This window comes from Myotis lucifugus, unplaced genomic scaffold (assembly GCF_000147115.1).
Source record: "Myotis lucifugus unplaced genomic scaffold, Myoluc2.0 scaffold_78, whole genome shotgun sequence".
Lineage (NCBI taxonomy): Eukaryota > Metazoa > Chordata > Mammalia > Chiroptera > Vespertilionidae > Myotis > Myotis lucifugus.
Window position 1 is genome coordinate 3,693,940 of NW_005871126.1, and position 26,967 is coordinate 3,720,906.

The 26,967-nt window shown below is 37.4% G+C and overlaps 2 protein-coding genes across 2 annotated transcripts in view; one reads left to right on the forward strand and one right to left on the reverse strand.

Annotated features, from left to right (window-relative positions):
- SLCO1A2 (solute carrier organic anion transporter family member 1A2) overlaps positions 1–14,311 on the forward strand; it is a 77,563-nt gene extending 63,252 nt beyond the window's left edge. Inside the window, exon 16 of the mRNA XM_023755534.1 lies at positions 14,181–14,311. Coding sequence (XP_023611302.1) covers positions 14,181–14,193 — 13 coding nt within the window. The 3' untranslated portion in view covers positions 14,194–14,311. The remainder of the gene's footprint in view (positions 1–14,180) is intronic.
- LOC102441621 (solute carrier organic anion transporter family member 1B3) overlaps positions 1–26,967 on the reverse strand; it is a 38,983-nt gene that overhangs the window by 3,800 nt on the left and 8,216 nt on the right. The window contains exons 3-12 of the mRNA XM_023755536.1: positions 24,864–24,996; positions 21,342–21,460; positions 20,661–20,807; positions 20,154–20,252; positions 17,440–17,682; positions 15,509–15,673; positions 13,305–13,500; positions 9,354–9,519; positions 4,280–4,464; positions 1,547–1,611 (exon numbers count right to left, since the gene is read on the reverse strand). Of these exons, the coding sequence (XP_023611304.1) occupies positions 1,547–1,611; positions 4,280–4,464; positions 9,354–9,519; positions 13,305–13,500; positions 15,509–15,673; positions 17,440–17,682; positions 20,154–20,252; positions 20,661–20,807; positions 21,342–21,460; positions 24,864–24,996 (1,518 nt within the window). The remainder of the gene's footprint in view (positions 1–1,546; positions 1,612–4,279; positions 4,465–9,353; positions 9,520–13,304; positions 13,501–15,508; positions 15,674–17,439; positions 17,683–20,153; positions 20,253–20,660; positions 20,808–21,341; positions 21,461–24,863; positions 24,997–26,967) is intronic.

Sequence of the window (26,967 nt, forward strand, 5' to 3'; positions counted from 1 at the left end):
ACTTTGGGTAGTGGACACACAATGCAATATAGAGATCATATATCATAAAAATGTATCCTTGAAACATATAATCTTTTTAACCAATGTCACCACAAGAAATTTAATAAAAATTAAAAAATAATTCAAAAACCATATATAATAGCACAGACATCTTTCTTTTATCAACTCTCACCCTTACCACCACACATAGGAACACTATATGCCTGTATACTCTGTTCTTCTTATAGTGCCAATTGATTTAAGCCTGATTGGTTAAAAGAAGAATGTTGTTTGTAAAATATGAATGTTATATTGGTTCATATCTCCCCCTTCTTAAAAAACTTTAATATTTTTTATTGATTTCAGAGAGGACGGGAGAGGGAGAGAGAGAGAGAAACATCAATGATGAGAGAGAATCATTGATCTGCTGCCTTGCTCCAGCCTCCCTCCACAACCCGGGCATGTGCCCTTGACTGGAATCGAACCTGGGACCCTTTAGTCCACAGGCCAAAGCTCTATCCACTGAGCCAAGCCGGCTAGGGCACTCTCCCCCTTTTTTTTTTGGCAAAGAGAGCTGGAAGAGTGGAAATAGACATAGCTTCACAGGGAAATGAAAAAGCTCTCAGCTTAACTGCTGCCAAAGCAGGAGATTTTCAACTCCATTTTTTAAAAAATTAAAAGGTAAGTGCCAACACCAAGACTTCCTCCCCAATTGTTTTTGAATTGGTAGTCAGTAGGCATTTTTTCCATAGAAGCAATAGGTTCCATTGTGTCATATTTTGGACATATCAAAATAGGATGCCCACAAACTAGGATGACAAAATTCCTTTTTTATTCTATTTTATGTCATAGAGGAACTTCCTTTATCCTCAGTCTCATTTCAGCATGTCTGGCTCCCCAAATTCTATGTTCATCTGCTAGCTTCTGTGCTCTAGATTATGGAGGAAGGCCTCTCCATTGGATCTGGAGAGAGGAAACAACAAACCCTGAAATTTCCCTAGCTTTCATTCAAAACACTCCCTTATTCTAACATGCTCATTTCTTTTAGTTCTCATTCCCTCTTGCATTTTAAACTTCTGATAAAAGCTAGCTGCCCCAGCCTAGAGAACTAGGCAGTGGGAAGTGAGGTAGCGTTAAGTCCACTTCTGTTGTTTTGTAGTCTCAGTCTGACTGCATTCCCAGGCCCCTCCTGAGCTGTTTGGAGTACTAACCCCCTCATTGTAAAAGGAAGGCCCTCTACTTTGCTTATGGGAAGAAATATTCTTAAGTCTGAAAGTAAAACAAAACAAAACAAACTTTACAGACCATCTATTTTTGTGCTGGAAAAAGTGTAAAACAAATATGATTCCTTATTCTAGTTAAAGGTGGACTTGAACTAGAATTAACAAATTCTCTTTTATTTCACCCAGTTTTCCTCTGTTGTAAATTATTTGTCATTTATCACCAAAATGGAAATAAAATTTATTCATACTTTTTTAACTTTCTTAAAATTTGAGATTAATTATATTCAGTCTTTGAGCTTTGATGTAAAAATTTCTATCTTGAATTTATAACCTATTTATCATACCTAGTGCTCGTATAGTGAGTGTATGGAAACCCACTGCAAGTGATTTCAGTTCAGGTTGAACATTTCTGAAATAAAATAAAGGCAAAAACTTCATTAAACATCTTTAAAATGCCAAGCTGAGTTCAATATTGAAACATTTCTGTGTCATTGTTCTTCATGGTTGAATAAAAACCCTTAAGTAAATAACTGACTTTATTTAAATTATGTTTTAAGTTGTTTTAAAAGGAAAATATCTGAATGATAATAATAATTATTTTTACCTTATTTATTTAATGCATTATGATTTCAGGACAATTTAACAAATATTTTCACATTGGCTCCTTATGAAATCCTATAAGATAGTGGTCAGAACAGACATTATTATGTCTAGGAAGAAATTGAGTCTGTGTGGTTTATTTAGCTGACAGGCCATGAGCACACACTTTAGGTCTAGGTCACAGCACAACTCTTTCTACCATCTTATTTCTGTCATTGCTGTTAACAGAAAAGTTGACTAATATGATTCAGGAACTACATAATACAACCACGGGGTCGGGGGTCAAAAATATCTGTACTTTAGTGTCTAATTCTAATGTATATTTTTATTTTAGAGTCTGCTTCCCAAAAGTTTTCTTTTGATAAAATCAAAGGTTGGTGAGAGATCAATGCCTGTTTTTGACATATGGTAATGTTAATCTTAACCACTTTCTCAATATGATAAAATATAAATGCCATCAATGATGGAACAAAGATCTCTCAAACCCCAGTTTTCTTCATGAGAGATTTTAAACTCAGAAGCTAAGACTGGTTGAGATGCAAACTAATATGAGATGATTTTCTGTAAGTTAAAATCTGCAATTTGGCAAATATGGAAGACTTCTCCTTTTGAGTAGACAACATTTATATTAAGGTGGAGTAGTATCTGTGAAATAAATTAGTATAAAAATTTCACAATACTCAGGGTTAGAGTAGAATTTAAACAATTTTAGACTCAGTTTATAGGTCTATATTCATTTTTACAAAGTCAATACGTTTGTTTGTTTGTTTTTCCCCTTCCATGTCATGCTGTTGGCTGACAGTTACTTGTAGTCAACTACTTTGGTCTTATAAGTATAACTAGATGCTTACCAAGGTCACCATCTTTATACATATACTAGAGGTCCGGTGCACGAAATTCGTGCACAGGGGTTGGGGGGAAGGTGGGTGGGGAGGTCCCTCAGCCCGACCTGCACCCTCTCCAATTTGGGAGCCCTCAGAGGATGTGCTACTGATGGCTTGGGCCCACTCCCCGCGGTTCTCTGCTCTCTGCAGGGCCTTCCTGCTCCATACCACGGGTATGGGCAAGCAGGCCCTGCTGGGTGCTGCCTGTGGGTTGCTGCTGCCACCGCCCAGCAGGCCCTGCTGGGTGCTGCCTGAGGGGCCCGATTGCCTGCTTGCGGGTCGCCACGGCGACGGCCCATCAGGCCCTGCTTGTTGCTGCCTGTGGGGCCTGATTGACTGCTCCCCAGTCGCTGCCGCCACCGCCCAGCAGGCCCTGCTGGGTGCTGCCTGCGGCCCCCCTTGCCTGCTGGGCTCACATTGCCACGGTGACGCTGCCAGTATCCTGCCCAGCCGCTGTGGGCGCTGCCATCTTTGTCACGGAGTGATGGTTAATTTGCATATTACTCTTTTATTAGATAGGATGTTCTTAAGACCTACATTCAAGTCTTTTATGTTTTCAATTTTAGGTGATTGAAAAATTATTTTCACTGTTAGGGCTTGTCTTATCTGATACCTTCCTAACCCTGCAGTTTTATCTTGTGCCATTTCTCTCTTATTAACTATGTTTCAACCAACAGGCTTCTTTGAATTCCTCAAACACACCAGTTCTTTCCTGCCTTGAGCATTGGCACCTAGACCCGTGAAGTTCTTCATTTGGCTAACTTTAACTTATTCTCTGGACCTTTAGATTAAATGTCATTTTTTGGAAAAGTGCTCTTTGAGTCTTCTTCCTTATAGCTCCTCACCTCAATCCTAAATTAGATTTTCTTTTTAATTCTCTCAATAGAACTCTTTTCCTTTATGAGTATTAATGATAATTTGTAATTATGTGTTTATTTTTAAGCTTATTTATCTTATGTCAGTCTTCCCTGTCAGACTCTAAACTGTATGGGAATAGGTATTTTATCTGTTTTATTCACCATGGTGTATTATATTTATCAAGCACAGTTCTAAATATTTGTTTAATGAGTGAAGAAAGAAATGAATTCTGTTCATTTATATTTCTTTTGTCTGGGAAGGTATTTGAGAGACTAGGTCAAAAACCATTCTAAGAGTGGATTAAAAGCTTTGGAATATTATAGACCTTATATTATACAGTATGGCTCCTAAATGTTTTCTTCAAATAAAATCAATAGGTAATTCATTCTGACAGGTTCATTAGGATATAGGTGTTTCAAAATTAAAAGTTCATTTAGAATCACAACAGGAATTTTTTAAGGATTGAAGCAATTATTAATTAGTCTGTGTTTTAATATTTTTAGCAAGAGGAGCAAGTATAGCATCTATATTTTTATAATGTAAGAATCAGAGCTAAATTATGATTAATGATGACATTGAAGTATCACAATAATCCTAAGAAAATGCATTCTTAGAACATTAATGTGTAACAAAGTATGGATTTGGGTTCCAAATATATTATGGAAAAATATGTACATTATTAGGTGTGTTTATAGTCTAATATACATAAAAATATTTTTTAAAAATTATACTCACTTAAAAACCAGCATGATAGTTGAGACCGTTCCCAATGAAGAGGTAAACGAATTCAGGATTTGCACTGCTATATACATATAAAATTTTTTTACACACTGATAATCTCTTGGGCATGCACCCAAAATCACTGAGTTATTTTTGTTCTGGAAACCAGTTGCTTCTACACAACTACAGTTATGAAACACCTAAAAAACAGTTTTTGAAATATTACAGAATATATCTGCACAATATGATTGGTCTATAAATACAGCCCATTATAGTTAAGGAAGTCTCATTTATTCAAGCTAAAATAATTGCAGATTTTGAATAAAATAGTCTAAAAATACAGTTGTGTAATGGTTGAAAGGCAAAATAGTTTCCTGGGTTCCCTTGAGAAAAAAAAAAGGTAAATCACTATTAACATTTAATTTATTTCTGATTTAAAAATTAGGAAAGAATAGAAGAAATTAATGTCTGAAACTCTGTATGTAATTTTCTCGTTAATATAAATTCTCTTACTATCTCTCTTCTACTCACGTTTGCTATGTATAACACACCTAATTACTCTCTTTAACAATTTCTACTAAGTATCAAGGACATTTCTTGAGGAGGGATTTCCCAAGGAATTCAGAAAATATAGTAGTTTGGAAGGGGTCAAAACCTGGAAGTAGGCAGAGTCCTTCATTGGAATAAGGCAGAGTCCAGGGGAAAAGCGGCCAGTCAGGGGTGATGGAATTCTACCTTGGCAGTAAACACTACATTCAAGAGCATAATGAGATTATATCAGTGGTTCTCAACCTTCTGGCCCTTTAAATACAGTTCCTCATGTTGTGACCCAACCATAAAATTATTTTCGTTGCTACTTCATAACTGTAATGTTGCTACTGTTATGAATCGTAATGTAACTATCTGACATGCAGGATGGTCTTAGGCGAGCCCTGTGAAAGGGTCATTCGACCGCCAAAGGGGTCGCGACCCACAGGTTGAGAACTGCTGGAATAGATGATCTTATTAAATCCAACAGAATACCCTAATAGAACATAGAAGGAGAAAACTTAGAAAACTTAGGAACAAATGATTTTTGAGATTTAATTTTGCTTCTCTTCAGGAGCCAGAATGGTGAGTACTGGGCTGTGTGGCTACAAATCTAATCACTTGTGAGTTCAGCTAGCACTATCCCAGGAAGAGGAAGAAGTCTCACTTCCCTCCTACAAGCTAGTGGGCACCATCCACAATGGGAGGCTGTTTGGATTAGCCCTGCCAAGTCCTGGGTACCTCCACTGGGTGTAGTTCTGCAGAGCGGCGGGGGGCTGGGGTGTGGGGTGGGGGGAGAAGAAAGAGTGGCTCAGAGCAGAAATATTCAAAGTGTGAGGCTATTGTCTGGGCCTGGGACCAAGTGCTTAGCTCCCCTCCCTCACCCCACCCCTTGTGGGCTGGGCTGGCATTATCCCCAAGAGAGACATTTGATCTATCCCCCTGAGCCCAGGGTGGCTGAGTCTCTCCTGCAGCGGGGATGGCTGACTGTACCAAACCTGAACCTGCAGGGACCCCTCCTAGAGGGAACTAGATTTGGAGACTGTGGCAGAGACTGAGGGGTTTGGCTTTGAAGTAGGGGCCACTTTCCTCTCATTGAGTGCCTGCCTGCATGATCCCCAGGTAGGGGACTCACTAGCTCTATCCTCCTGATCCCAGTTGCCCCACCCTACTGAGCTTACAACCAGGAGAAGAGGCTGTGGATCAAGGCTAGCCTCGGCTCACACTACAGTCTTTCTTTGGAGAGCTCTGGAGGAAGATGAAGCAACCTCAGGGGAGGCAGCATAGCCAACAGGTGGAGGCGGACCTCAGGGAGCCTCAGTCTTTTTACAGATCTGCCCCCCGCCCCCAGTTCTAACCTGAAGTAAGCCAACACTTTTACACAGATTTGCCCCTCCCATGCACACTCAGGTCCAGCAGACACAGACACAAATGTGAACAGCATGGTAGCGACAGATAGGCAGCCCAAGGTTGGTTACATACAATGTTGACAGTGACCTGTACCTGAAATTCACTGAAGTAGACTCAGAACCAACACAACCAGTGGTGGGCTTCACACCACACCAGGGACTGACCCAACTAGCTACCCAGGTGACACACCCAGAGTGGGATTCCTGCTGGGAACAACTCCATCTCATGGAGTGGGGGGAGGGGGTAGTCCCTACATAGCATCTCATACACGGTGAATGAAGTTTACCATTATAGTCACCCAGCCTGAAGGGTCAACTCCACACATAAAAGGGCAAACAGCTTTCAACATTCAAGACTCAACTACAACAGGATGTGCACATAACCCACAAAACATTTCTGGAGCACAGAGCTTGGGTGGATTTGGAAGATTGTGCCACTGAGCCCAACAAGATACCTCCATCATAAAGCCATCATAACAAGTTTAGGAATCACAGCAAATATACCTAATACACAGAGAAAAAATGGGGAGACAAAGAAAAATTCCCTCAACAAAAGTATAAGAGAAATACCCAGAAAAGGAATTAAATAAAATGGATGAAATGGAAGCAACCAAAATACCAGATGTAGAGTTTAAAATAGTGGTTATAAGGATGCTCAAAGATCTTAGGGGAAGAATGAATAATCTCAGTGAGAACTTAAGCAAAGAGATTAAGCATTAAAAAGAACACAGAAATCATAAAAATGAACCAGTCAGAAATGAAGAATACTATATCTGAAATTAAGAAAACATTAGAAGGAATCAACAGCAGGTTAGATGAAGCAGAGGATTGAATCCATGAATCAGAGGATAAGATAACAGTAAGCACCCAAGCAGAGCAACAAAAAGAAAAGGGAATTAAAAGAAATGAAGAAAGTCTAAAAGACCTCTGGGACTACATCAAGTGTAACAACATCCACATAATAGGGGTACCAGAAGAAGAAGAGGAGAGTGCATGGGGTAGAGAACCTGTTTGAAGAAGTAATGGCAGAAAACTTCCCTAACCTGGTGAAGGGAAAAGTCACACAGATTCAGGAAGCACAGAGAATTCCAATCAAATGAACCCAAAGAGACACACACCAAGACACATCATAATTAAAATGGCAAAGATTAAAGATAAAGAGAGAATCTCAAAGGTAGCAAGAGAGAGAGATAGTTATTTACTTAAAAGTGAGTTATCATGAGGCTGTCAGCTGATTTCTCAACAGGAACACTCAGAGAGACTGGCATGAAGTATTCAAAGTGAAGTATTGCAAAGATCTGCAACTAAGACTGCTTGATCCAGAAAGGTATCATTTAAAATTAAAGGGGAAAAAAAGAGCTTCCCAGACAAAAAAAAGCTAAAGGAGTTTATTACCACCAAACAAGTATTGGAATAAATGTTAAAGAGGCTATTTTAAGAAGAAATAGAGAGGAACATAGATATAGAGGAAAAAAAGACACCATCACTAATCACCAGAGAGATGCAAATAAAAACCATAATAAGATATCAGTTCATGCCTGTCAGAATGGCTATCATCAGTAAATCAACAAATGAAAAGTGCTGGTGAGGATGTGGAGAAAGGGAACCCTAGTGCACTGTTGGTGGGAATGCAGACTGGTGAAGCTATCATGGGAAACAGTATGGAGGTTTATCAAAAAATTAAAAGTGCAATTGCCTTTTGACCCAGTGATCCTTTTTCTGGGAATATATCCTAAGATTCCTGAAACACCAACTATAAAAAATATGCACTCCTATGGTCATAGCAGTTTTATTTACAATTAGAAGCCTGGTGCACAAAATTCATGCACTGGGGCGGGGGGGGGGGGTGGTGTCCCTGAGCCCAGCCTGCACACTCTCCAATCTGGGACCCTTGGGGGATGTCTGACTGCCAGTTTAGGCCCGATCCTTTTGGCAGTCAGACATCCCTCTCACAATCCAGGACTGCTGGCTCCCAATCACTCACCTGCTGGCCTGCCTGATTACCCCTGACTGCTTCTGCCTGCCAGCCTGATCCACCCCCTAACCACTCCCCTGCCAGCCTGATCGATACCTAACTGCTCTCCTGCCAGCCCGATTGCCCCCCACTGCCTGCCCTGCCAGCCCGGTTGCCCCTACCTGCCCTCCCCTGCTAGCCTGGTCACCTCAAACTGCCCTCCCCTGCAGGCCTGGTCCCCACCAACTGCCCTCCCCTGCAGGCCTGGTCACCCCCAACTGTCCTCCCCTGCAGGCCTGGTCACCCCCAACTGCCCTCTCCTGCCAGCCTGGTCATCCCCAACTGCCCTCCCCTGCCAGCCTGGTCCCCCCCAACTGCCCTCCCTTTCAGGCCTGGTTGCCCCCAACTTCCCTACCCTGCTGGCTCAGTCGCCCCCAACTGCCCTCTCCTGCTGGCCTGGTCACCCCTAACTGCCCTCCCTTGGTAGCCTGGTTGCCCCTAACTACCCTCCCCTGATGGCCTGATTGCCCACAAATGCCCTTGCCTGCCAGCCATCTTGTGCCCACACAGGGGTGGCCATTTTGTGTGAGGGCATGATGGTCAATTTGCATATTACCTCTTTATTATATAGGATAGCCAAGATCTGGAAATATCCCAAATGCCCATCAGTAAATGAATAGACAAAAGAACTATGGTATATTTACACCATGGAATACTGCATAGCTATAAAAAAAGGAAAAGAATTCTTACCTTTTGCGACAGCATAAGTGGACCTGGATATTATTATGCTAAGTGAAATAAGCCAGTCAGAGAAAGAAAAATACCATATGATCTCACTTATATGTGGAATCTAATGAATAAAATAAACTGATGAACAAAATAGAAACAGAGATATGGACACACGAATAGATTGACAGTTGTCAGTGGGGAGGGGGAACTGGCTGAAAGAAGTTGAAGTGATTAGCCAAAGAAAATATATGCAAAATCTATAGACACAGACAACAGTGTGGTGGTGGCCAGATGAAGGGTGGGTGGGGGCTGGGTGGAGGTTGGCAAAGGGAGGGAAATTGGGACATCTGTAATAGTGTTAACAATCAAAGTAAAGTTAAAAAAGAGAGAAATCTGACAAATAATTTGTAAATCAAATCTGTGATTCTGATTAGGGGGAGAAGAGAAAAAAAACACACCTTATACTCACCATAGATTTTTTATTGCCACTTGAAGATTTACATCCTGCTAGACAAGGTGATATGTAAGTTATTCCATTGTCCCCACAGACTGGTTCCCATTCAGTTTCATCACAATTGCAGTCTGAGTTGCAATACGAAAGTGGTACATTTATGTGAGATGACACTGGATTATTTCTGGAAAGATATGATAGACATATATCAAAAACAGAGGAGAAGAAGAAGAACAGAGAAGAAGAATGAGAATGAGAAGGAGGAGGAGAAGGAGGAGAAGAAGAAGCCCTAACTGGTTTGGCTCAGTGGATAGAGCGTCGGCCTGTGGACTGAAGGGTCCCAGGTTCAATTCTGGTCAAGGGCATGTACCTTGGTTGGGGGCACATCCCCAGTAGGGGGTGTGCAGGAGGCAGCTGATCCATGTTTCTCTCTCATCAATGTTTCTAACTTTCTATCTGTCTCCCTTCCTCTCTGTAAAAAATCAATAAAATATATATTTTAAAAGAAGAAGAAGAAGAAGAGGAAGAAGAAGAAGAAGAGGAGGAGGAGGAGGAGGAGGAGGAGGAGTAGGAGGAGGATGAGGAGGAGACAGAGGAGGATGGGGAGGAGGAAGAAGAGGAGGGGGAGGAGGAGGAAGAAGAGGAGGAGGAGGAGGAAGAAAAGCGGGAGAGAGGGGAAGTGAAAAGAAGATAAGGAAGGAAAGGAAGGAGAGAGGAGACGAATAGCAAGGAGAGAGGAGAGAGGAGAAAGGAAGAAAGGGGAAATAAGGGAAAGCCATGTCCTTTAATTCGATAGAGAAATTTGATGAGCAATGAAGCCAAAATAGCAAAGTTTTATAGGACTTACTCACTTTTTCACCCTCCATCTTTACCCAGATATAATTTATGATAAAGATAAGGTAAAACAACAAAAAGAAAGCAAAGAGGATAGGTGAGATGTAGACAAGAGATTTTGTGACTCTATCAAGAAATTACTCATTAAATAAGTCACTTCATTTTTCTGTTACTCAGTTTCTCTTTAGCAAGGTAATGGCATTAGATGAAGGTTCCTCCCAGCACATTGTAAAGTCCTCCAAATCTGTGAATGTTATTTAACTAATTTGACTTTTAAATGTTATATTTTCATTGCATAGGAAAATAATTTAACATGGTTAAAGCAGAATCCCTAAGGATTAATTTTTTAAAAATCAAGAAAAAAACAATCTGTTGAGAAAGACTAGAAACACTCCATTTATTTTTTAAATGAAACTACATCATCCTTTATAACTGTAAAACATGGTTATATTTATAAAATATAATATTTATTTTAAAATATGTTTTATTGATTTTTTTTACAGAGAAGAAGGGAGAGGGATAGAGAGTCAGAAACATCGATGAGAGAGATATGTTGACCAGCTGCCTCCTGCACACCCCCTACTGGGGATGTGCCCCTAACCAAAGTACATGCCCTTGACCAGAATTGAACCTGGGGCCCTTCAGTCCGCAGGCTGATGCTCTATCCAATGAGCCAAACCGGTTAGAGCTAAAATATAATCTTAAAACATTGCTGAAATGACAAAACAGAACTCTTTGTAATTACTTTTCCACTTATAGATTTTTAAAACTATATTTTGGCTTTTGGTAAAATCTTGATAATAGATTGATAAACTATTTTTGAATGAAAATATAATTTACATAAGAAATAAAAAAGTAGATTCTGAAATTCCAAAATTCTATTATCATTAATTTTACTAAAAAGCATCTTATATCCAATTCTGCTTGGGGACATACAACTGGAAGTGGTTAAATTTAATGATTAATGACCCAGTCCAGACATTGCAATCCAAACTCCTGTGTTCACATTAATTCTGCCATGTTAACAATGTAACTATTCTTTCTAAAATCAATTTTGTCATTTGTAAGTCATATATAATAGCATCAATCTCATGAGATTTTTTTTTTGAAAAATATTAATTTGGCAGTTCTCAAACATTTTGTTCTTAGTAGCTCTTCACACTCAAAAGTTTTGGGACTCTCAAAGTTTTTTGTTCAAGTGGGTATATCTGTTGATATATACTCTATTAGAAATCAATGCTAAGAAAACTTTAATGCATGAGAATACACAAGCACACATATCATTAGCCATCAGACTGGTGTTATCATTGCATGTCTTGTAGGCTTAGAAAATATCACTATACATTCATGAGAACATGAGACTGGAAAAGACAAATATTGTCTTGGTATCATTTAAAAATTACTTTAAAATTTGTTGACACTAGAATAAGTTTTCAGGGACCCCTATAGACCCTCAGGCCACATTCTGAGAACCTCTGCACTAATTCGTACTTTTAAAACTTACCCCAGTGGCTAGCATTTCATAAATGCTGAATACATTGATTCTGTTGTTTACTATCATTAGACTATGCATTCCATGAGGGCATCGTCTTGACCTTTAAGAAAGCACTCGGCAAAATTTACTGATTGAAAAAAATCCCAGAGGACTGTAGCTGCCTTCTTTCGAATTATGGCACAGTTACTGTACTTGTTTTCAGGGAACTGGCTAAAAGCTAAAGCCTGCCCTGGCATCCAGGGAGCCCTTGAACTGATGATGTGATGTGGTACCATTCTGGAGGCATTGTAGGACTGCAGGCAAGTCGTAGTTTATCTGAGTCTCAACTAATAAAAAAAAGAGATGATAAGAGGGTTGGGCTGCATGATCACTACCATTCTTTTACTGTTAAAGTTTAATGTTGTAGGTACTCTGTAGCTTGACTTACTAGAGTGGGCGATGCTGTATAGAAATAATCAACAACAGTCAGGATTAGGAGGAAGTGAAGAGGTAATGCAAGGCTAGGTTGTCAAGCCTCCAAGAATAGGGTGATGCTTAGGTAAGGAAATGTGGGAATATTTGACAAGTTAAAATTGATGCTTCATAGGATCCAGAGTGTAAAAGCTTTGAGCCAACAACAAGGGTCACTAAGGATCATGGTTACTAAACTGTGATTCAGGGATCCTTGCTTGATGCTTGAATGTGAACCTTCCTGAGCTCAAGTTGTTGGCTGCATTTAGGAGATGATAAGAAATCTGCACAGGAATCTTGCCCTTGATTTAGGGTAGAAATACTTAACAATGTTTGATAATAATAATAGAAATGAAAGGTTTTCTAGGATGTGATATGCAATTACATATAGGATGCTTATCAATTCTGTCAAAGTAGACATTACCAGAAGAAGCAGTATTAGTTTGCAGAAATGGAGAACTCAATAGTATAATGTTTTCTTATAAAAGTAGTTGTTAGCCCTAACCGGTTTGGCTCAGTGGATAGAGTGTCGGCCTGTGGACTGAAGGGTCCCAGGTTCGATTCCGGTCAAGGGCATGTACCTCGGCTGCAGCCACATCCCCAGGAGGGGGTGTGCAGGAGGCAGCTGATTGATGTTTCTTTCTCGTCGATGTTTCTAACTCTCTGTCCCTCTCCCTTCCTCTCTGTAAAAAATCAATAAATATATTTTTAAAAAAGTAATTTTTAAAATATATTTAAAAAATTAACTGCAGATACAGATGGTAGATGGTTCAGTTGTTTTTAGACAATATCATTTGTATTCATCTCATGATCCATCCAAGATTATAATGGTTAAGACTAAGAATTTTGGAGTAAAAAACCCTAAATTTACGTCAGAATCTTAACATTGCTAGCCATATTATCTGCATATCCTCTAAACCTTGCTTTTCCTAACTATAAAATGGGGATAAAAATGTCCATCACTCATTGTAAGCACCCCATACATGGTAACTATTACTATAAACTTCTTTTAAAGCAAGGAGTAAAAAAAGATTTTTTTAATCTTAAAAATGTACTTTTTAGGAATTTGTAAGTTAGAAATTTCTCTCAAAAGAAAGTTTAGTTAAAATGATCATCTACCCTGGTTTCTTTAAAGTCTTTTACATTGAGAGTTTATACATTGTGCAACTGATATATTGATATATACAAACCCATCATAGGTTAAGGTTAGGCCGGCAACCGATTTGCTTTCACAGATTAGTGCAAAATTTAATAGGTAAAGTAGGAGGGTCAATATGTTGATAGAAAGTAAATATTTGGCAAGTCCAAGCAAGGTAAATTTGAATCTTTTAATGATATATCCTCCTGCAAACATTCCAGTGGCAATAGTTGGTATGGTTATGAATCCTAGAGATAAAAGAAAAAATAGTAATTATATACATACAGTTATTCTGGAATGTCTTTACATATGAAACACAGTGTATATCAACCAAGTTCATTATAATTACACTAGTGGCCCGGTGCATGAAATTCGTGCACGGGGGGGGGGGGGGGGGTCCCTCAGGCCGGGCTGCACCCCTTCCAATTTGGGAACCCCTCAGGAGGAAGTCCAAATTTGCGGGAAATTCCCTTTTTTTAATCCGGGAACCCCGGGGCCCCAAAATGGCCTCCCCTGGCCTGAATTGCCCTAAACCACTCTTGCCTGGGGGGGCTGGTTTTTTCCCAAATGGTTCCCCCCCACGGGGCTGGTCGGCCCCAAAATGGCCACCCCGGTTGGCCTGCTCGCCCCAAAATGTCCCCCCCCCCCTGCTGGCCTGATCACCCCTAACCGCCTCTGCCTCACCCTGCCACCATGGCTTTGTCTGGAAGGACGTCTGGGAAGGTCTCCCGGAAGGTCTCCCAGTCTAATTAGCATATTACCCTTTTATTAGTATAGATTATTTCATAAGACTGGCAGGCCTGGTTGGAAGTAGGGTACCAGTGTACCATATGGGAGAGATAAAAATGATTTTTTCCTGCCAATGCTGAGGGTTTTGTTTCCCCAACAGCAAAAGTCAGTGACTGAGAATATTTTTATGTCTGAACAGATACTTTCTATGAGATGCTTTTTCCCTTGGAAAACAACAAAACATCATCTTCGTGCCTATGAGACGTTCATCCTACCATCTAAAATCCTTCACATCTCCTCAAAATGAAGAGTTCCAGTTCTTTTTTTTTTTTTTCTAAATTTCTAGATCCACAAATCTAGTTTTTTTTTTTTTAAATATATTTTATTGATTTTTTACAGAGAGAAAGGGAGAGATATAGAGAGTTAGAAACATCGATGAGAGAGAAACATCGATCAGCTGCCTCCTGCACATCTCCTACCGGGGATGTGCTCGCAACCCAGGTACATGCCCTTGACCGGAATCGAACCCGGGACCTTTCAGTCCGCAGGCCAACGCTCTATCCACTGAGCCAAACCGGTTTCGGCAAGAGTTCCAGTTCTTAAAAACGCATACCAAATTTGCTCAGCATTTTAGAATTGAATACTTGAATTACTATCTCTTCTTTATTCATTCAAACACACATATACCCTGAGGTGATAAAAAGGCCTGTATACAGTATTAAACATGGTTGGCCCCTCTTATAAGTCTTCCCTTTCATTGTCCTTCAAGAGTTATTAAATATGAAGACCACTCTAACAAAGAAAATTCAGGCTGGGAACATTACTGGGAACAAAATTAACTCTTACAGTTCAGACTTTTAAGTTCAATTTGAGCATCATACATAATTAATATTTTCTTGTTTATTTATGACCTACTCACATGCCACTTGATAAATTCAATTTAATTTATCAAATATTTATTAAGTTACTACTGTACTGGGTGTAGGTGAAGAATGATATAGGAAAGCCATTCCTTCATAAGCAAGTATCACTATGTTATAGGAAATAGATATTGTAGTAAAAGACCCCTCTCTGCTATATGGTATTTGTTTTGAATTATGTAGACATCAATGATTTGTTTAAATTGCCTTTCTTTGGGAAACATCAATGTTCTATTTTTTATAAGTAGCTGGATCCTGATTCAAAGTTCATGAATTATGAAAATATAATGATTACATTAAAAAGGATTTGTCTGTGGATTTCAGCACTACATTTTAAGATCCAATTATGCAGATACCATGTGTAAATGTTCCATTTACGTGCAATTGTTTTCTTCAGGAATTTATCTATTCAAAAATAATATGAGATATCACTTCAAATACAGAACAAAGATGGCATCACAAAATGGACAAATTTGATAATTGCAAAAGAATAAATTGAAATTATATTTACTAAAAGACGAAGTTGCCTTCACAACAAAATGTCACTTAGAACTCAATTGCTTTGTAGTATATTGCTTATCAAGCAAACAGAAACAATGTGTCTTACCAAGCACTATGTTGGTCTCAGATGCTGACTGACCATATTGTTGTTCTATGTATTTGAAGACAAAAGTAATAATACCAATATAGGCACTGGATTGTATCAATGTCAAAAACAAAAATAAAACATATAAGGGATTGGTAAGGATGCTTTTTAAGGACTGGAAAAAACCTATAAAAACAGAAGTATAAAGAAAATACAATAATTAAGTTAAATATATATTAATACCTTAATTTTATAAATATGTTATATAACATTTAATATTATATAAATAGATAGCACAGAAAGTCAGAAAACCTGCCAATCCTATCAACAGTTTATTATATATTCTTTCCATTCTTTCCATATAGGCATTTTTATTTAGTTAGTTCATTTTACCTAGATGGGATCATATATACATGTTGTTTGCAACTCGCTTTGTTCACTTTGCATTTGGTTAGTTTTTGTCACTCGACCATACAACTACATACATGGTTAATTAATTTATTCATTCATTCAACAAATATTTGGTTTTTAACTGGGTACCAGGCAATATGCTAGGTGCTCAAGAAACAAAAGTGAAGAAGACATGCAATGTCTCTTATTTATTAGCACTTAATAATATAATTACTATCTATATAATAAAAACCTAAGCGACCATTATGGCAGGACGACCAGGATGACCAGTCGCTATGATGCACACTGACCACCAGAGGGCAGATGCTCAATGCATGTCAGTGCGCTCCGGCAAGGGGAGTGCTGCTCAGCCAGAAGCCGGGCTCATGGCTGGCGAGCACAGCGGAGGTGGTGGGAGCCTCTTCTGCCTCCACGGCAGCGCTAAGGAACAGTGAGCCGAGTGGTAAGGAGCAAGCAGGTGGGTGGTAAGGAGCGAAGGATCCCGGATTGCAAGAGGGATGTCCGCCTGCCAGGCCTAAGCCAGGGATAGGGCCTAACCCGGCAGGCAGACATCCCCCGAGGGGTCCCAGACTGTGAGAGGGCGCAGGCCGGGCTGAGGGACCCCTCTAGTGACTTCGATAATCTTAACTAATACTATTGCTTCTGCTCCATTTTTAAATATTTATGTTAGCAAACTTCTGCTATATGATTACCAAGAAAAAAAGTCTTACTCTAATTATCTAGAGGGAAACCTCTGTCTTCCTTCTCCTGACTCCATCTCTCCATGTAACAATAGTTAACTTGCCCAATTTATAGGCACTCATAATTTCTTTTCTTAAAGAATATATTTTTATTTATTTCAGAGAGGAATGGAGAGGGAGAGAGAGAGAAACATCAATGATGAAAGAGAATCATTGATCGGCCACCTCCTGCATGCCTCCTACTGGGGATTGAGCCTGAAACTTGGGCATATGTCCTGACTGAGAATCAAACCACGACCTCCTGGTTAATAGGCTGATGCTCAACCACTGAGCCACACTGGCCGGGTTCATAATTTCTCACATTTAACTTTACCATAGTATTTAAAGATTGTATTGCAAGTGTCTATATGCTTCTTGGTACAATCCACTAGATTGTAAATTCTTGGAAAACAGAGGCAATATTCTATCACCAGGGCATAGTACGGTGCCTGGTACCATTTGTGAATAAGTGAATGAATGAATGACATATAACAGTCCTTTTAACCCTCATAGTGTACAGAATATTATTTTGAAATGAATATATACTCTCTCGTTTTAGAAGCAATAGATATTTTTAGTCTTTGGTTGATTTCTCCCTGCTAAATACCACAAACCTAATCCTTTTCTCTTCAGAGAGTATATCATTGTTCAGAAAACATTTGCTAATCTTAGTAGGGATCTTAGAATAATAATTCAGCTCACTTTAGTGCAGAACAAAGCCAACTCTAGATGATTTGAGTATGACCTATTATTTTTGAATACTCATTCCTCCCTTTCACTGGGATTAACAATTCCAAGTGACAATAAATATGAAATACTTACCAGTTATGTTTTCAGTCACCTTTTGCTCATGGTCTATTGGAAAAGTCATTTGACTCCTTTCCTCATTTGTTTTGAACACATGCAAAGATACTGAAACTTTCCTTTCTTTCTGTGGTTTATCCAGATTTTTGGGAAGGAAAAAGAATGGTATGGAAGACATAATGGATAATATTCCAGCAAAAAGGAAACTAAGCCACCAGGCACCAACCCAACGAGAGTCCTTAGGAGTTATTCTGATATTGCCTATAATAAAGAATTAGAATAGGACAATAAAAATTATTTTGAAATGCAGTAAATTCTGGGCAATAGTGGTAATGATTGCTCTCCTCCATTGATAAACAAATAAACTATATTTTATCAGTTCTGAGACTCTATTTTCTTTTTTCATACTTTGTCCTCTCTTAAATTAGGGTAAGCCCCCAATTTAATGGCATCATATGATTGCTGTTGTCCAGGAATCAGTCATGTCATTGCCTGAGCTGGTGTGAACTTGGTAGCTTTTCTGGTGACATGACTGGACAATTGCCATCATTGAACTTTTAAGCCTGCAAACCATTGAAATATCAGTTATGAAAGGCATATTATTCCTTGTTATTGTCTGAAAACTATGGGCACCATCTGCTGAGGTTAAGAAAGCACCAGCAATGCTATTTACAGAACTTTGCAAAATTTCTCACAGCCAATCATGGAGTTTGCTCCCTCCTCCTCCAGAAACCTGCATTTCCAACTCTTTGACAGCACAGCATTCATGAGAAATATGCACACACTATATCTAAACAAATATAAATGAGCTATTTCAGTGAGCATAAGGTAAACATTCTAAGTAGTAAGAAAGCACAACACATACACACATACCCAGACACATGTACACACACATCATAGAAGTTTGAAGCACATTAATATTAGCACTACACTTGGATCTATCAGAAAACTTAGTGACATGAAAAAATATTGACTTTATTTAAAACTGTATAGAAATAAATTATCCATTCTATTTCATGAAGTAGCTTTCAAGTACGCACAGATCTGGGTTTAGAATTGATTTATATGGTAATATTGTTTCATAATCAGCAACTCAGATTTTAGGAAACAATTGTAAAAGCAGTTATTCCATCTATATGCTAATTATTCATCTGTCAGAAATGTCTTTTGATAACATTTTTCTTGTTCTATCACTGGTCTACATACAGGAACTAGAAGTCATAATATAACTAAACATGGCCTATCAAAGTATTTTCCTTAGCTCACACACTGTCTTAAAAATTAAAAAATTCTACAGAAAAATCTGGATTTTTTTGAAAACTAATCAGAATATCTTGTTAAGGCTGGATCCAAATTTCTGCATGAAAAGAATAGCTTGAGGCTGAGTATATATTTTATATTTATATCATATAAATATATCATATATTTACATCATAGTCATGGCTGAATAAGAAAGATTTAATAAGATCTAAGCATTCAGCGGTAGAAATGGAATCACCAGGAATTCTAAAATATTGTGAGTAGTGATTTCTGATTATAGAAAAGAGGTTACAAAATGATCATCCTACAGACTTTAACAATTTATTTCTGTATTCTTAGTGATAAAAACAACGATGTACTTGGAGGTGTATGAGTAGAAATGTACAAAATGTGAACCTAAACTCTAATTACATTTCCAAAATAAATGTACAACATTTCAACAGATACTGGCTTTAGCTTTATATTATAAAACACTTTCAAGTTTGTGGTTATTGTCGGCCTACTGTGATGTCTACTCCATTATGGAAATGAGTCCTTTGATCTCCTTGGAGATCTGTTCAAGTCCTGGTGAGGTAGAAAATAAGATTTGTTTATTCACAAACACTAATTACTTATTATATGTGAAGTCAGAGACCATCCTGATATGTTCTAAAAGAGATGATAGGTAAGTGCACTAATGTTTATGGCTAATTGCATAAAGGCTACAATAAAGGCATGCTCTTGATGACTAATAGGGGCACTGAACTTTGGGCCATATGGCTTCTCTGAAGAGGGTGTAGTAAGTTTTCTCTGAACAGAAGCCACAATTTGGAAAAGATTTTAAGGACTATTCAAATAGAAAACGGAGAGAAGGTTTTCCAAGGATAAATGCAGGGAAGTGATATTACAGGGCATATTTGAGAAACCTGCAATTATGCAATTATTTTGGATAAACTAATCTTAAGCAAGTTTGTTAAAACAATTTTTATTATATACTTAGTGGTAAAAGTCTGGTTTAGACAGGAGATGGATTTTATTTTTATTCTGGTTATTTATTTTTTTTAAAGGAATGGGTATTTTATTTTATTTTTATTTTTTTTTGTTCATCCTCACCCAAGAATATTTTTCCATTGATTTTTAGAGAGAATGGAAGAGAGAGAGGGGAAGACAGAGAGAAATATGGATGTGAGAGAAACACACTGATTGGTTGCCTCCTGCATGAGCCCTAACCAGGGCCTGGGCTGGGGAGGAGCCTGCAACTGAGGTATGTGCCCTTGGCTGCAATCAAACCCGGGACCCTTTGGTCCACAGGCTGACACTCTATCCACTGAGCCAAACTGGCTAGGGCTATTCTGGTTATTAATACATTTATTTCCTATCTGTAACTTCTGATTGTCAGCAAAGGACTATTGAAAGAATTAATTAAATTAATTTGGAGTGATGTCCTGTACTTGGAAAGCATTATCATGTTACCTTGTTCTGATTGTACTTACTCAGATCTACATATCCGATATCCACATACATCTTAGAAAACAGAGATCCCACCGTAAAGCCGAGGATTGGACCAATCATTCCTATTGCAAACAAAGTACCTGAAAATATTACAAAACTATTTTATCAGACGCCAGAAATACATGGTTCTTATTCAATATGTTCTTAAAAGTGACATTATGCAATACATATTTTCCAAATAAAACTTTTAATAAATAAAAGAATGACTGATGGTGATTGCCAGGGGAGGGGGTTTAGGGGAGGTGGAGGAGAGTTTGGGGGGATATATGGTGTGGAAGGAAACTTGACTTGGGGTGATGAGCACACAATACAACATAGAGATGATACATTATATAATTGTGCACCTGAAACCTGTATAATTTTGTTAAGTAGTGTCACCCCAATAAATGTAATAAAAAGTGAAAAAAGAATACATTAAGAAACCCTATTATTTCAATGGTAGACCCAAGGAAAGTAATCATAAAGACTAATATTGTTCTGTACATTACCCATATAAAAAGAAGTCTCTCCTTCTTTAGCAAAATCATCCAGGTAAGAAATCCCCAAGGGTTGTATGGGGCTTTCCCCAATTCCACGAAGCAAATTGCCCATTAGGACATATACCCATGTATATGAGTCAGATTCCTTTTCCCAACCTATGTAGGCAAGAGAGTGTTTTATTTTAATCAGATATTCATCTTTTTGTTCTTTACTATATTGAAAATTAACATCCAAAGAGTTATACATTCCCAGCAAAACATAAATGTATCTCTTTCTCTACCTCATTTATTTTTATTTTTAATCTTTTCATACTAGGCAGAAAACCCTTTAATGGGTGTTATAATTTGTAATTATATATTATGATTTGTGTTGTAATAGGTAAAAAAAATCTTGGTGTAACAATTTCCAATTTTTTCACAGAAAGTAAAGTACCATTTTAATTTATGTATTCACTTCCCTCTTTATTTTAAATGCACATATTTTGCCTATTTCCTACCAAAATATTACTCTTTTTATTTTTCTTAAAGCTCTTTATGTATAATATATTAACACTATTGTAAAATGCAAGTGTTTTTCCTATTTGTTTTAAATCAATTTTGCTAATCATTTTTACAGATATAATTAAGTTGATAAATTTTAGAATATTTATTAGTGATGCTAATATTCACTAGTGTCAATTCAATCCTTACCTTTTCCCTCTTTCTCAGATGATGTTTTGAGTAACACATTTTGACTAATTGAACAGGTTGGTAAGCTTGATGTTGAGTTCTCTAGTGGATTAATAAAGGCTTCTTTAGAATACCTGTAACTGTAAGAAAATCACTAGATTTAACTTTTTAAAATGTTTATTGATTTGAGAGAGAGAGAAACATCAATTCACTATTCCACCCACCTATGCATCTATGCATTCATTGATTGACTCTTATATGTGTCCTGACTAGGGATTGAACCCGAAACATTGGCATATCAGGAGAAAGCTCCAATAAATTGAGCTACCAAGGCAGGGCCTAGATTTAAATTTTTGTTTAGCTACTGAATATGTTTACTTTCCCTAGAAATACAGAGAAAATTTTCTCTTTATTCGCACCACTCTCTTCTCCAAATAATCTGAATTCAATCTGAATTCTTTTTGTCAGCTTCTCAGTTTGTATTTGAGGTGATGAATGAAAGTGAAATGGGGGTGTTCTCTAAGCAATAGCATTTACTACTCCTCAGGCAGGGATTGTCATGTTACTACCATCCCAGGAGTATTTATAATCTGGTGAAGGTGTGAAATACCTTGGTTTTATCTTAAAAGACAACAATCCTCTTACTGAATCTTCCATCCCTTTGAATCATCTTCAAAGATAGTCACAATTTAAACTATCTAATAAACTTTATAACATTTAATAAACTTTAGAACAGTTTTTTCCAAATCAATCTGTAATACATACTAACTCATCTACATTTTCTATAAATAATTTGTTATATTTTCTTTCATGTACACACACACATACATACACACACACTATCATATGCCTGGCTCTTCAATCTTAGTTTAAAAAGTTCTAATTCATTTGATGTGGAAGAACTTAAGAATAACAGTGATAGAGCTAGAATGGGGACATATGCTGATATCCAAAAACAGGGAGGCACCTCATGAGCTCCAAGGACAGCCTACTATATGCCAGGTATTATACTCAGCTCCATAAAAAACAAACAAACAACAAACAAACAAAGCAACATATGCTCTCTAAGATGAGCATATATGGTACAAATGATAAATTTAATACACCAGATCCTGAGTTGTCACAAGAAAAAAGGGATGATACACTTTACTTGAGGTCAAGGGGAGTGGATTAGAGAAGACTTCTCAGTGAGGATGACATGTGAGATAAATCTTGAAGATGGATAAGAGTTAATTAACTTTATCTAGTTAATAGCTAGATAAAGTATTCAAGATAGTAAGAAACACCATGTGCAGAGGTATGACTTATTAGGGCATATTTGAGAAACTGCAGGCCTGGAATGTGATATTGGATCATGGGGAGCAGTGTAAAATGAAGTTAGGAAGTTCAATGAGCAACCTGTATATGTAAATGAGTATAGATATTAATCCACAGGGGTGCAGTATTCAATATTTTTGACTGTGACCAACAGTAAGAAATGCATTTTGTATCACAATCACAATATATACATATGCACACACACAGTACACACTAACAACCAAAAGTTTCAATCAACAGTATTTGTTTCTATTCACATTGTATATTCTTCTATTCTATTTTATTCAATTCGATCCTATTGTTGGTTTCAATAATTAATCGAATCAATTTTTTGGTCCACTAGTAGTTCAGAATCTGAAATTTAAAAAACACTGTTCTAGAAATTGGGAGTTTTAAGCAGGAAAAGTAATTAAATTTGCATTTTAAAATAAATACTCTAATATAGAATATGAGTTAGAATGGAGGATAGACTGGTAGCAAAAAGCCAGGCCAGAAAGGAGGGAAGCCTCAAGTAGATTTGGGACAATGGGATGAAAGGATGGTACAACTTTGACAGATAGATAGAATAAGCAAGATTTTGTGAACACTGGTCATTTGTGTTGAAATAAAGAAAAAGTTTAGGATGAAGCCTTTGACTTTGGTTTGAGTTTCTTTGTGGGTAAATATGAGTCATGGAAAGAGTGAATGTGAAAAATCCGAGCTGATTTTGGTACAGGGATGAATTCAGATCATGAATTCACTGTTAATATATGGATGGGAAATGCTTGTAGGGTATTAAATTGGAGATGCTCATGAGGTGGTTGATTATATAGATCTTGAGTATAAGGAAAAGTCACCATGCATAGGTGATAGTTGCATTTAATGCATACAATCCATATGAATCATCTAGAATGAAAAGTGAAGGAGATTGAAGAGGGAATTTAGGGGATAACTGACAATCTGGTGTCAGCAGCTGAAGAAAAGGATGTGCATGATGAAGAAACCACAAAGACAGGAAATAAATCAAGAGAGAACAATACAGTGCAAATCAGAAGAAGAAGTACCAGAAAGAAGAAGGTGCTTATGAAAGTCAAATATGGGGGGGGAGGGGGGGAAGGAATTAATATGGAACCAAAGGCATGATTGTTGGCTTTGGCAATGAGTAGGTAATTAATGTCTTTAGCAGAAACTGCTCATTGTCTCTCAATAGCCATTCTTCTCTCTTTCCATTGTAATAGAAGGTGGGATTTTTAGCTAGTAGCATGCCAACTTGGAATAAAGTCTATTTTTTCTAACGTCTTCATATCTGGATGTGCAACGTAAATAAGTTCAATGTGAAGTCAGTAGAAGTGCTGTGCTTCCAAAATTTTCCCTAAGCCCCAGGCTCTGTGCACTCTTTCTTCTCCTTGTTCTTTCCCTTCCTCTGTCCTGGTGCCTGGAACAAGGTTGCCACAATTTGGACCATTGCAGAGCAATATGATAAAAAGAGGCACGGACTTACCATCCCTGCGACAGCTACATTAACTTTGTGTGTGAAAAATAAACCTCTATCTTATTTAAGCCACCCCTATTTTAGGTTTGCTGTTGTTAGCATCTGACTCTAGGCTTTTATTTTTATTTATTTATTTATTTATTTATTTATTTATTTATTTATTTATTTCAGAGAGGAAGGGAGGGAGAGAGAGATAGAAACATCAATGATGAGAGAGAATCATCGATTGACTGCTCCTGCATGCCCCCTATTGGGGATTGAGCCCACAACCCAGGCATGTGCCCTGACTGAGAATTGAACCATGACCTCCTGGTTCACAGGTTGATGCTCAACCACTGAGCCACACCGGCCAGGCCTGACTCTAATCTTAACTACACAGTCATCTTAGGAAGAATTATGGCTATGGTACTGGGGAAACCCATACTGCAGTAGGTTGAGTGGTGAAGTTTATTGAATATCTAAAATCTTGTAGGCAAAGGTGTGAATATATATGCTATACTAAAAAGTCATACAGATCTTACTTATTTCTGATAAAACTGTACACTTTCTTCAATGCTATTTACTTTTCAAATTCAGTGAAAGCCAGGGTATTTAATGCAATGAGTTCACTATTACATAAAATAATAAACTCCATTTCTACACATAGTTAGTGGGTATTCCCCTCAAAAGGTGACTTCTTATCTAAAAGGAAAAAAATTCTACCATTAATTTACAAATAAGTGGTAATTAATGGCACAGAGCTATTTAACACTTACTATCCCATGAAGAAATGTGGTAAAGCGGTCAAAATACTTCCAATGCCCATAATGAAACAACCAATTCCAATTATTTTTGGTCTGTGTAGTTTAGATCCAAAGTAACTCACAAATACAATCACAAACAAATTTCCTAAAAAGAGGACAACATTATTTTTGTATGTTCACTGTAGCAAACAGCGAGTCTAATCTTATGCTCAGTAGAATGGAAGGCCCCAGAATGAACACACATAGAGCATAGGACATGGTATCATCCCTCAAAGACCATGCAATTTAATTGAGAAGATGAAACGACTTATTCACTGTAAAGTTTTATGGTATCAATAATAAGTAGAATAGGTTTCAGATACAAAAAAAAGCTCTTGACTTACTTGCAATATTAGTGAAGCAATATTTTATTGCAGAATTTGGAGTTAACTGGATTGCACTGGAATGAAGAAAAATGAATAAAAACTTTCTGACCTGAGGGAAAGGTATTCATTCATGCATTTATTTGTTCACTCTAGCATTCTTGAAATCCCAATTAAATACTTGCCATGGTGTAGGGATCCAGAAATATACAAAAATGAACCATGATATCTGTCTGTCCTTAAGATGTGTACATACCAGTGATGAAAACATACAAATAGACAGATGTGCTGTTAGACCACAGAAAGGGGGAACTTAATTAAGGGTTTCACGAAAGTTTCGTGGAGGAGGGGTCAGGAGATTGAATACTGAGTATAAATTATTTACATTAAAAAGGGGGAAAAAGAGCATTCCAAGTGGAGGGAGTCACAACCAATTCTGATCCATCTGAGCTACAAGTATAATAACAAACAAATAACAACCAAGAATTACTGAACACACACAGTAATTGTTTTTTTGATGAAAAAAAAATAGCCTGAAATAAAAGCCACCAAAATGAACTGGCAGATACAGTAACCTGTGAGGAAATAGTTAAATAAAAAAACTAAAAAGAGGAGAAACTGGAAAAAAATCTATTTAGTATTTTAGAGTTACATGGATATCCATAAAAGAAGAACTGAAAGGCTAAAAATAGTAAGAGAATAATAAAGTATTATAAATTTAAAATATCATTAAAATGCACTTGTTGGGGCCTGATAGGATAAGACGAGAGACAGCATCAAATAATATTGTTGGAACATAAAGATAAAGAGGTAGAATTTTAGAAAGAAAAATTTAAAGAAAAATAGCCAGAAAATTTAATATTCATCATATATATGCTTCAGAAGAAAATGGAGGGGAAGAAAGAAATGTAAAATTGTAAAACAAATTCAGTGAAGTAAACGAAGTCTCAAGCCTTCAGATGAAAATTTCTCCACCATACATAAAGTAAAAGCCATAATCCTGGGTGTATGCTGGTAAAATTTCTGAAATTCAGGAATAAAGAGAAGATACCTGTCGGTGCATGACAACGATACTGGTAATGATTTATCATACAACATTAGGCATATAAGACAGTAGATAAATGTTTTTAAATGTTCTGAGGAAAAATAGATTTTGAACTTTTAATTATATACTCAGACAAATTATTGCTTGAATATGATAGTAAAATACATTTTCCAACAAGCAAGGCCTCAGAAAATGTCATGTGTTCAAATATTTCTGGAAAATATAACTTCATGAAAATAATCTTCAGAAAAAAATAAACATGAGATTTGAAGTCATAAGAGTCAAGAAACAGTGTTAAGCAAAGAAACCAGTAAAACTTATATCCAACTCAAAATAAGTGCTGTTAAACAGCTACAAGGTTTAACAAAAATATTAAGAATCAATTCTGCAATAAAAAGAGACATACAGTAAATTAGAATTTAAAGAGACATAGAATAAATTAGATCAACAGACTAATACTAACATTCTAGATGGTGTCACTAAACCAGGGAGGTGAGAGTGAAGGATATTTAGGGTATAATATCCTCTGGATCATGAAAAGTCAGAATTCATAACAAAAAGATAGATGTGTCTTCCTTCATACAATTATTTTTTACTCAATATCTAAATATTAGAGGCCCGATGCACAAAATTTGTGCAAGGGCCTTGGCCACCGCCACCGCAGCTGCTGTCTCGGCCCCCACCCACCGCCATGGTGGCCGCCTCTGCC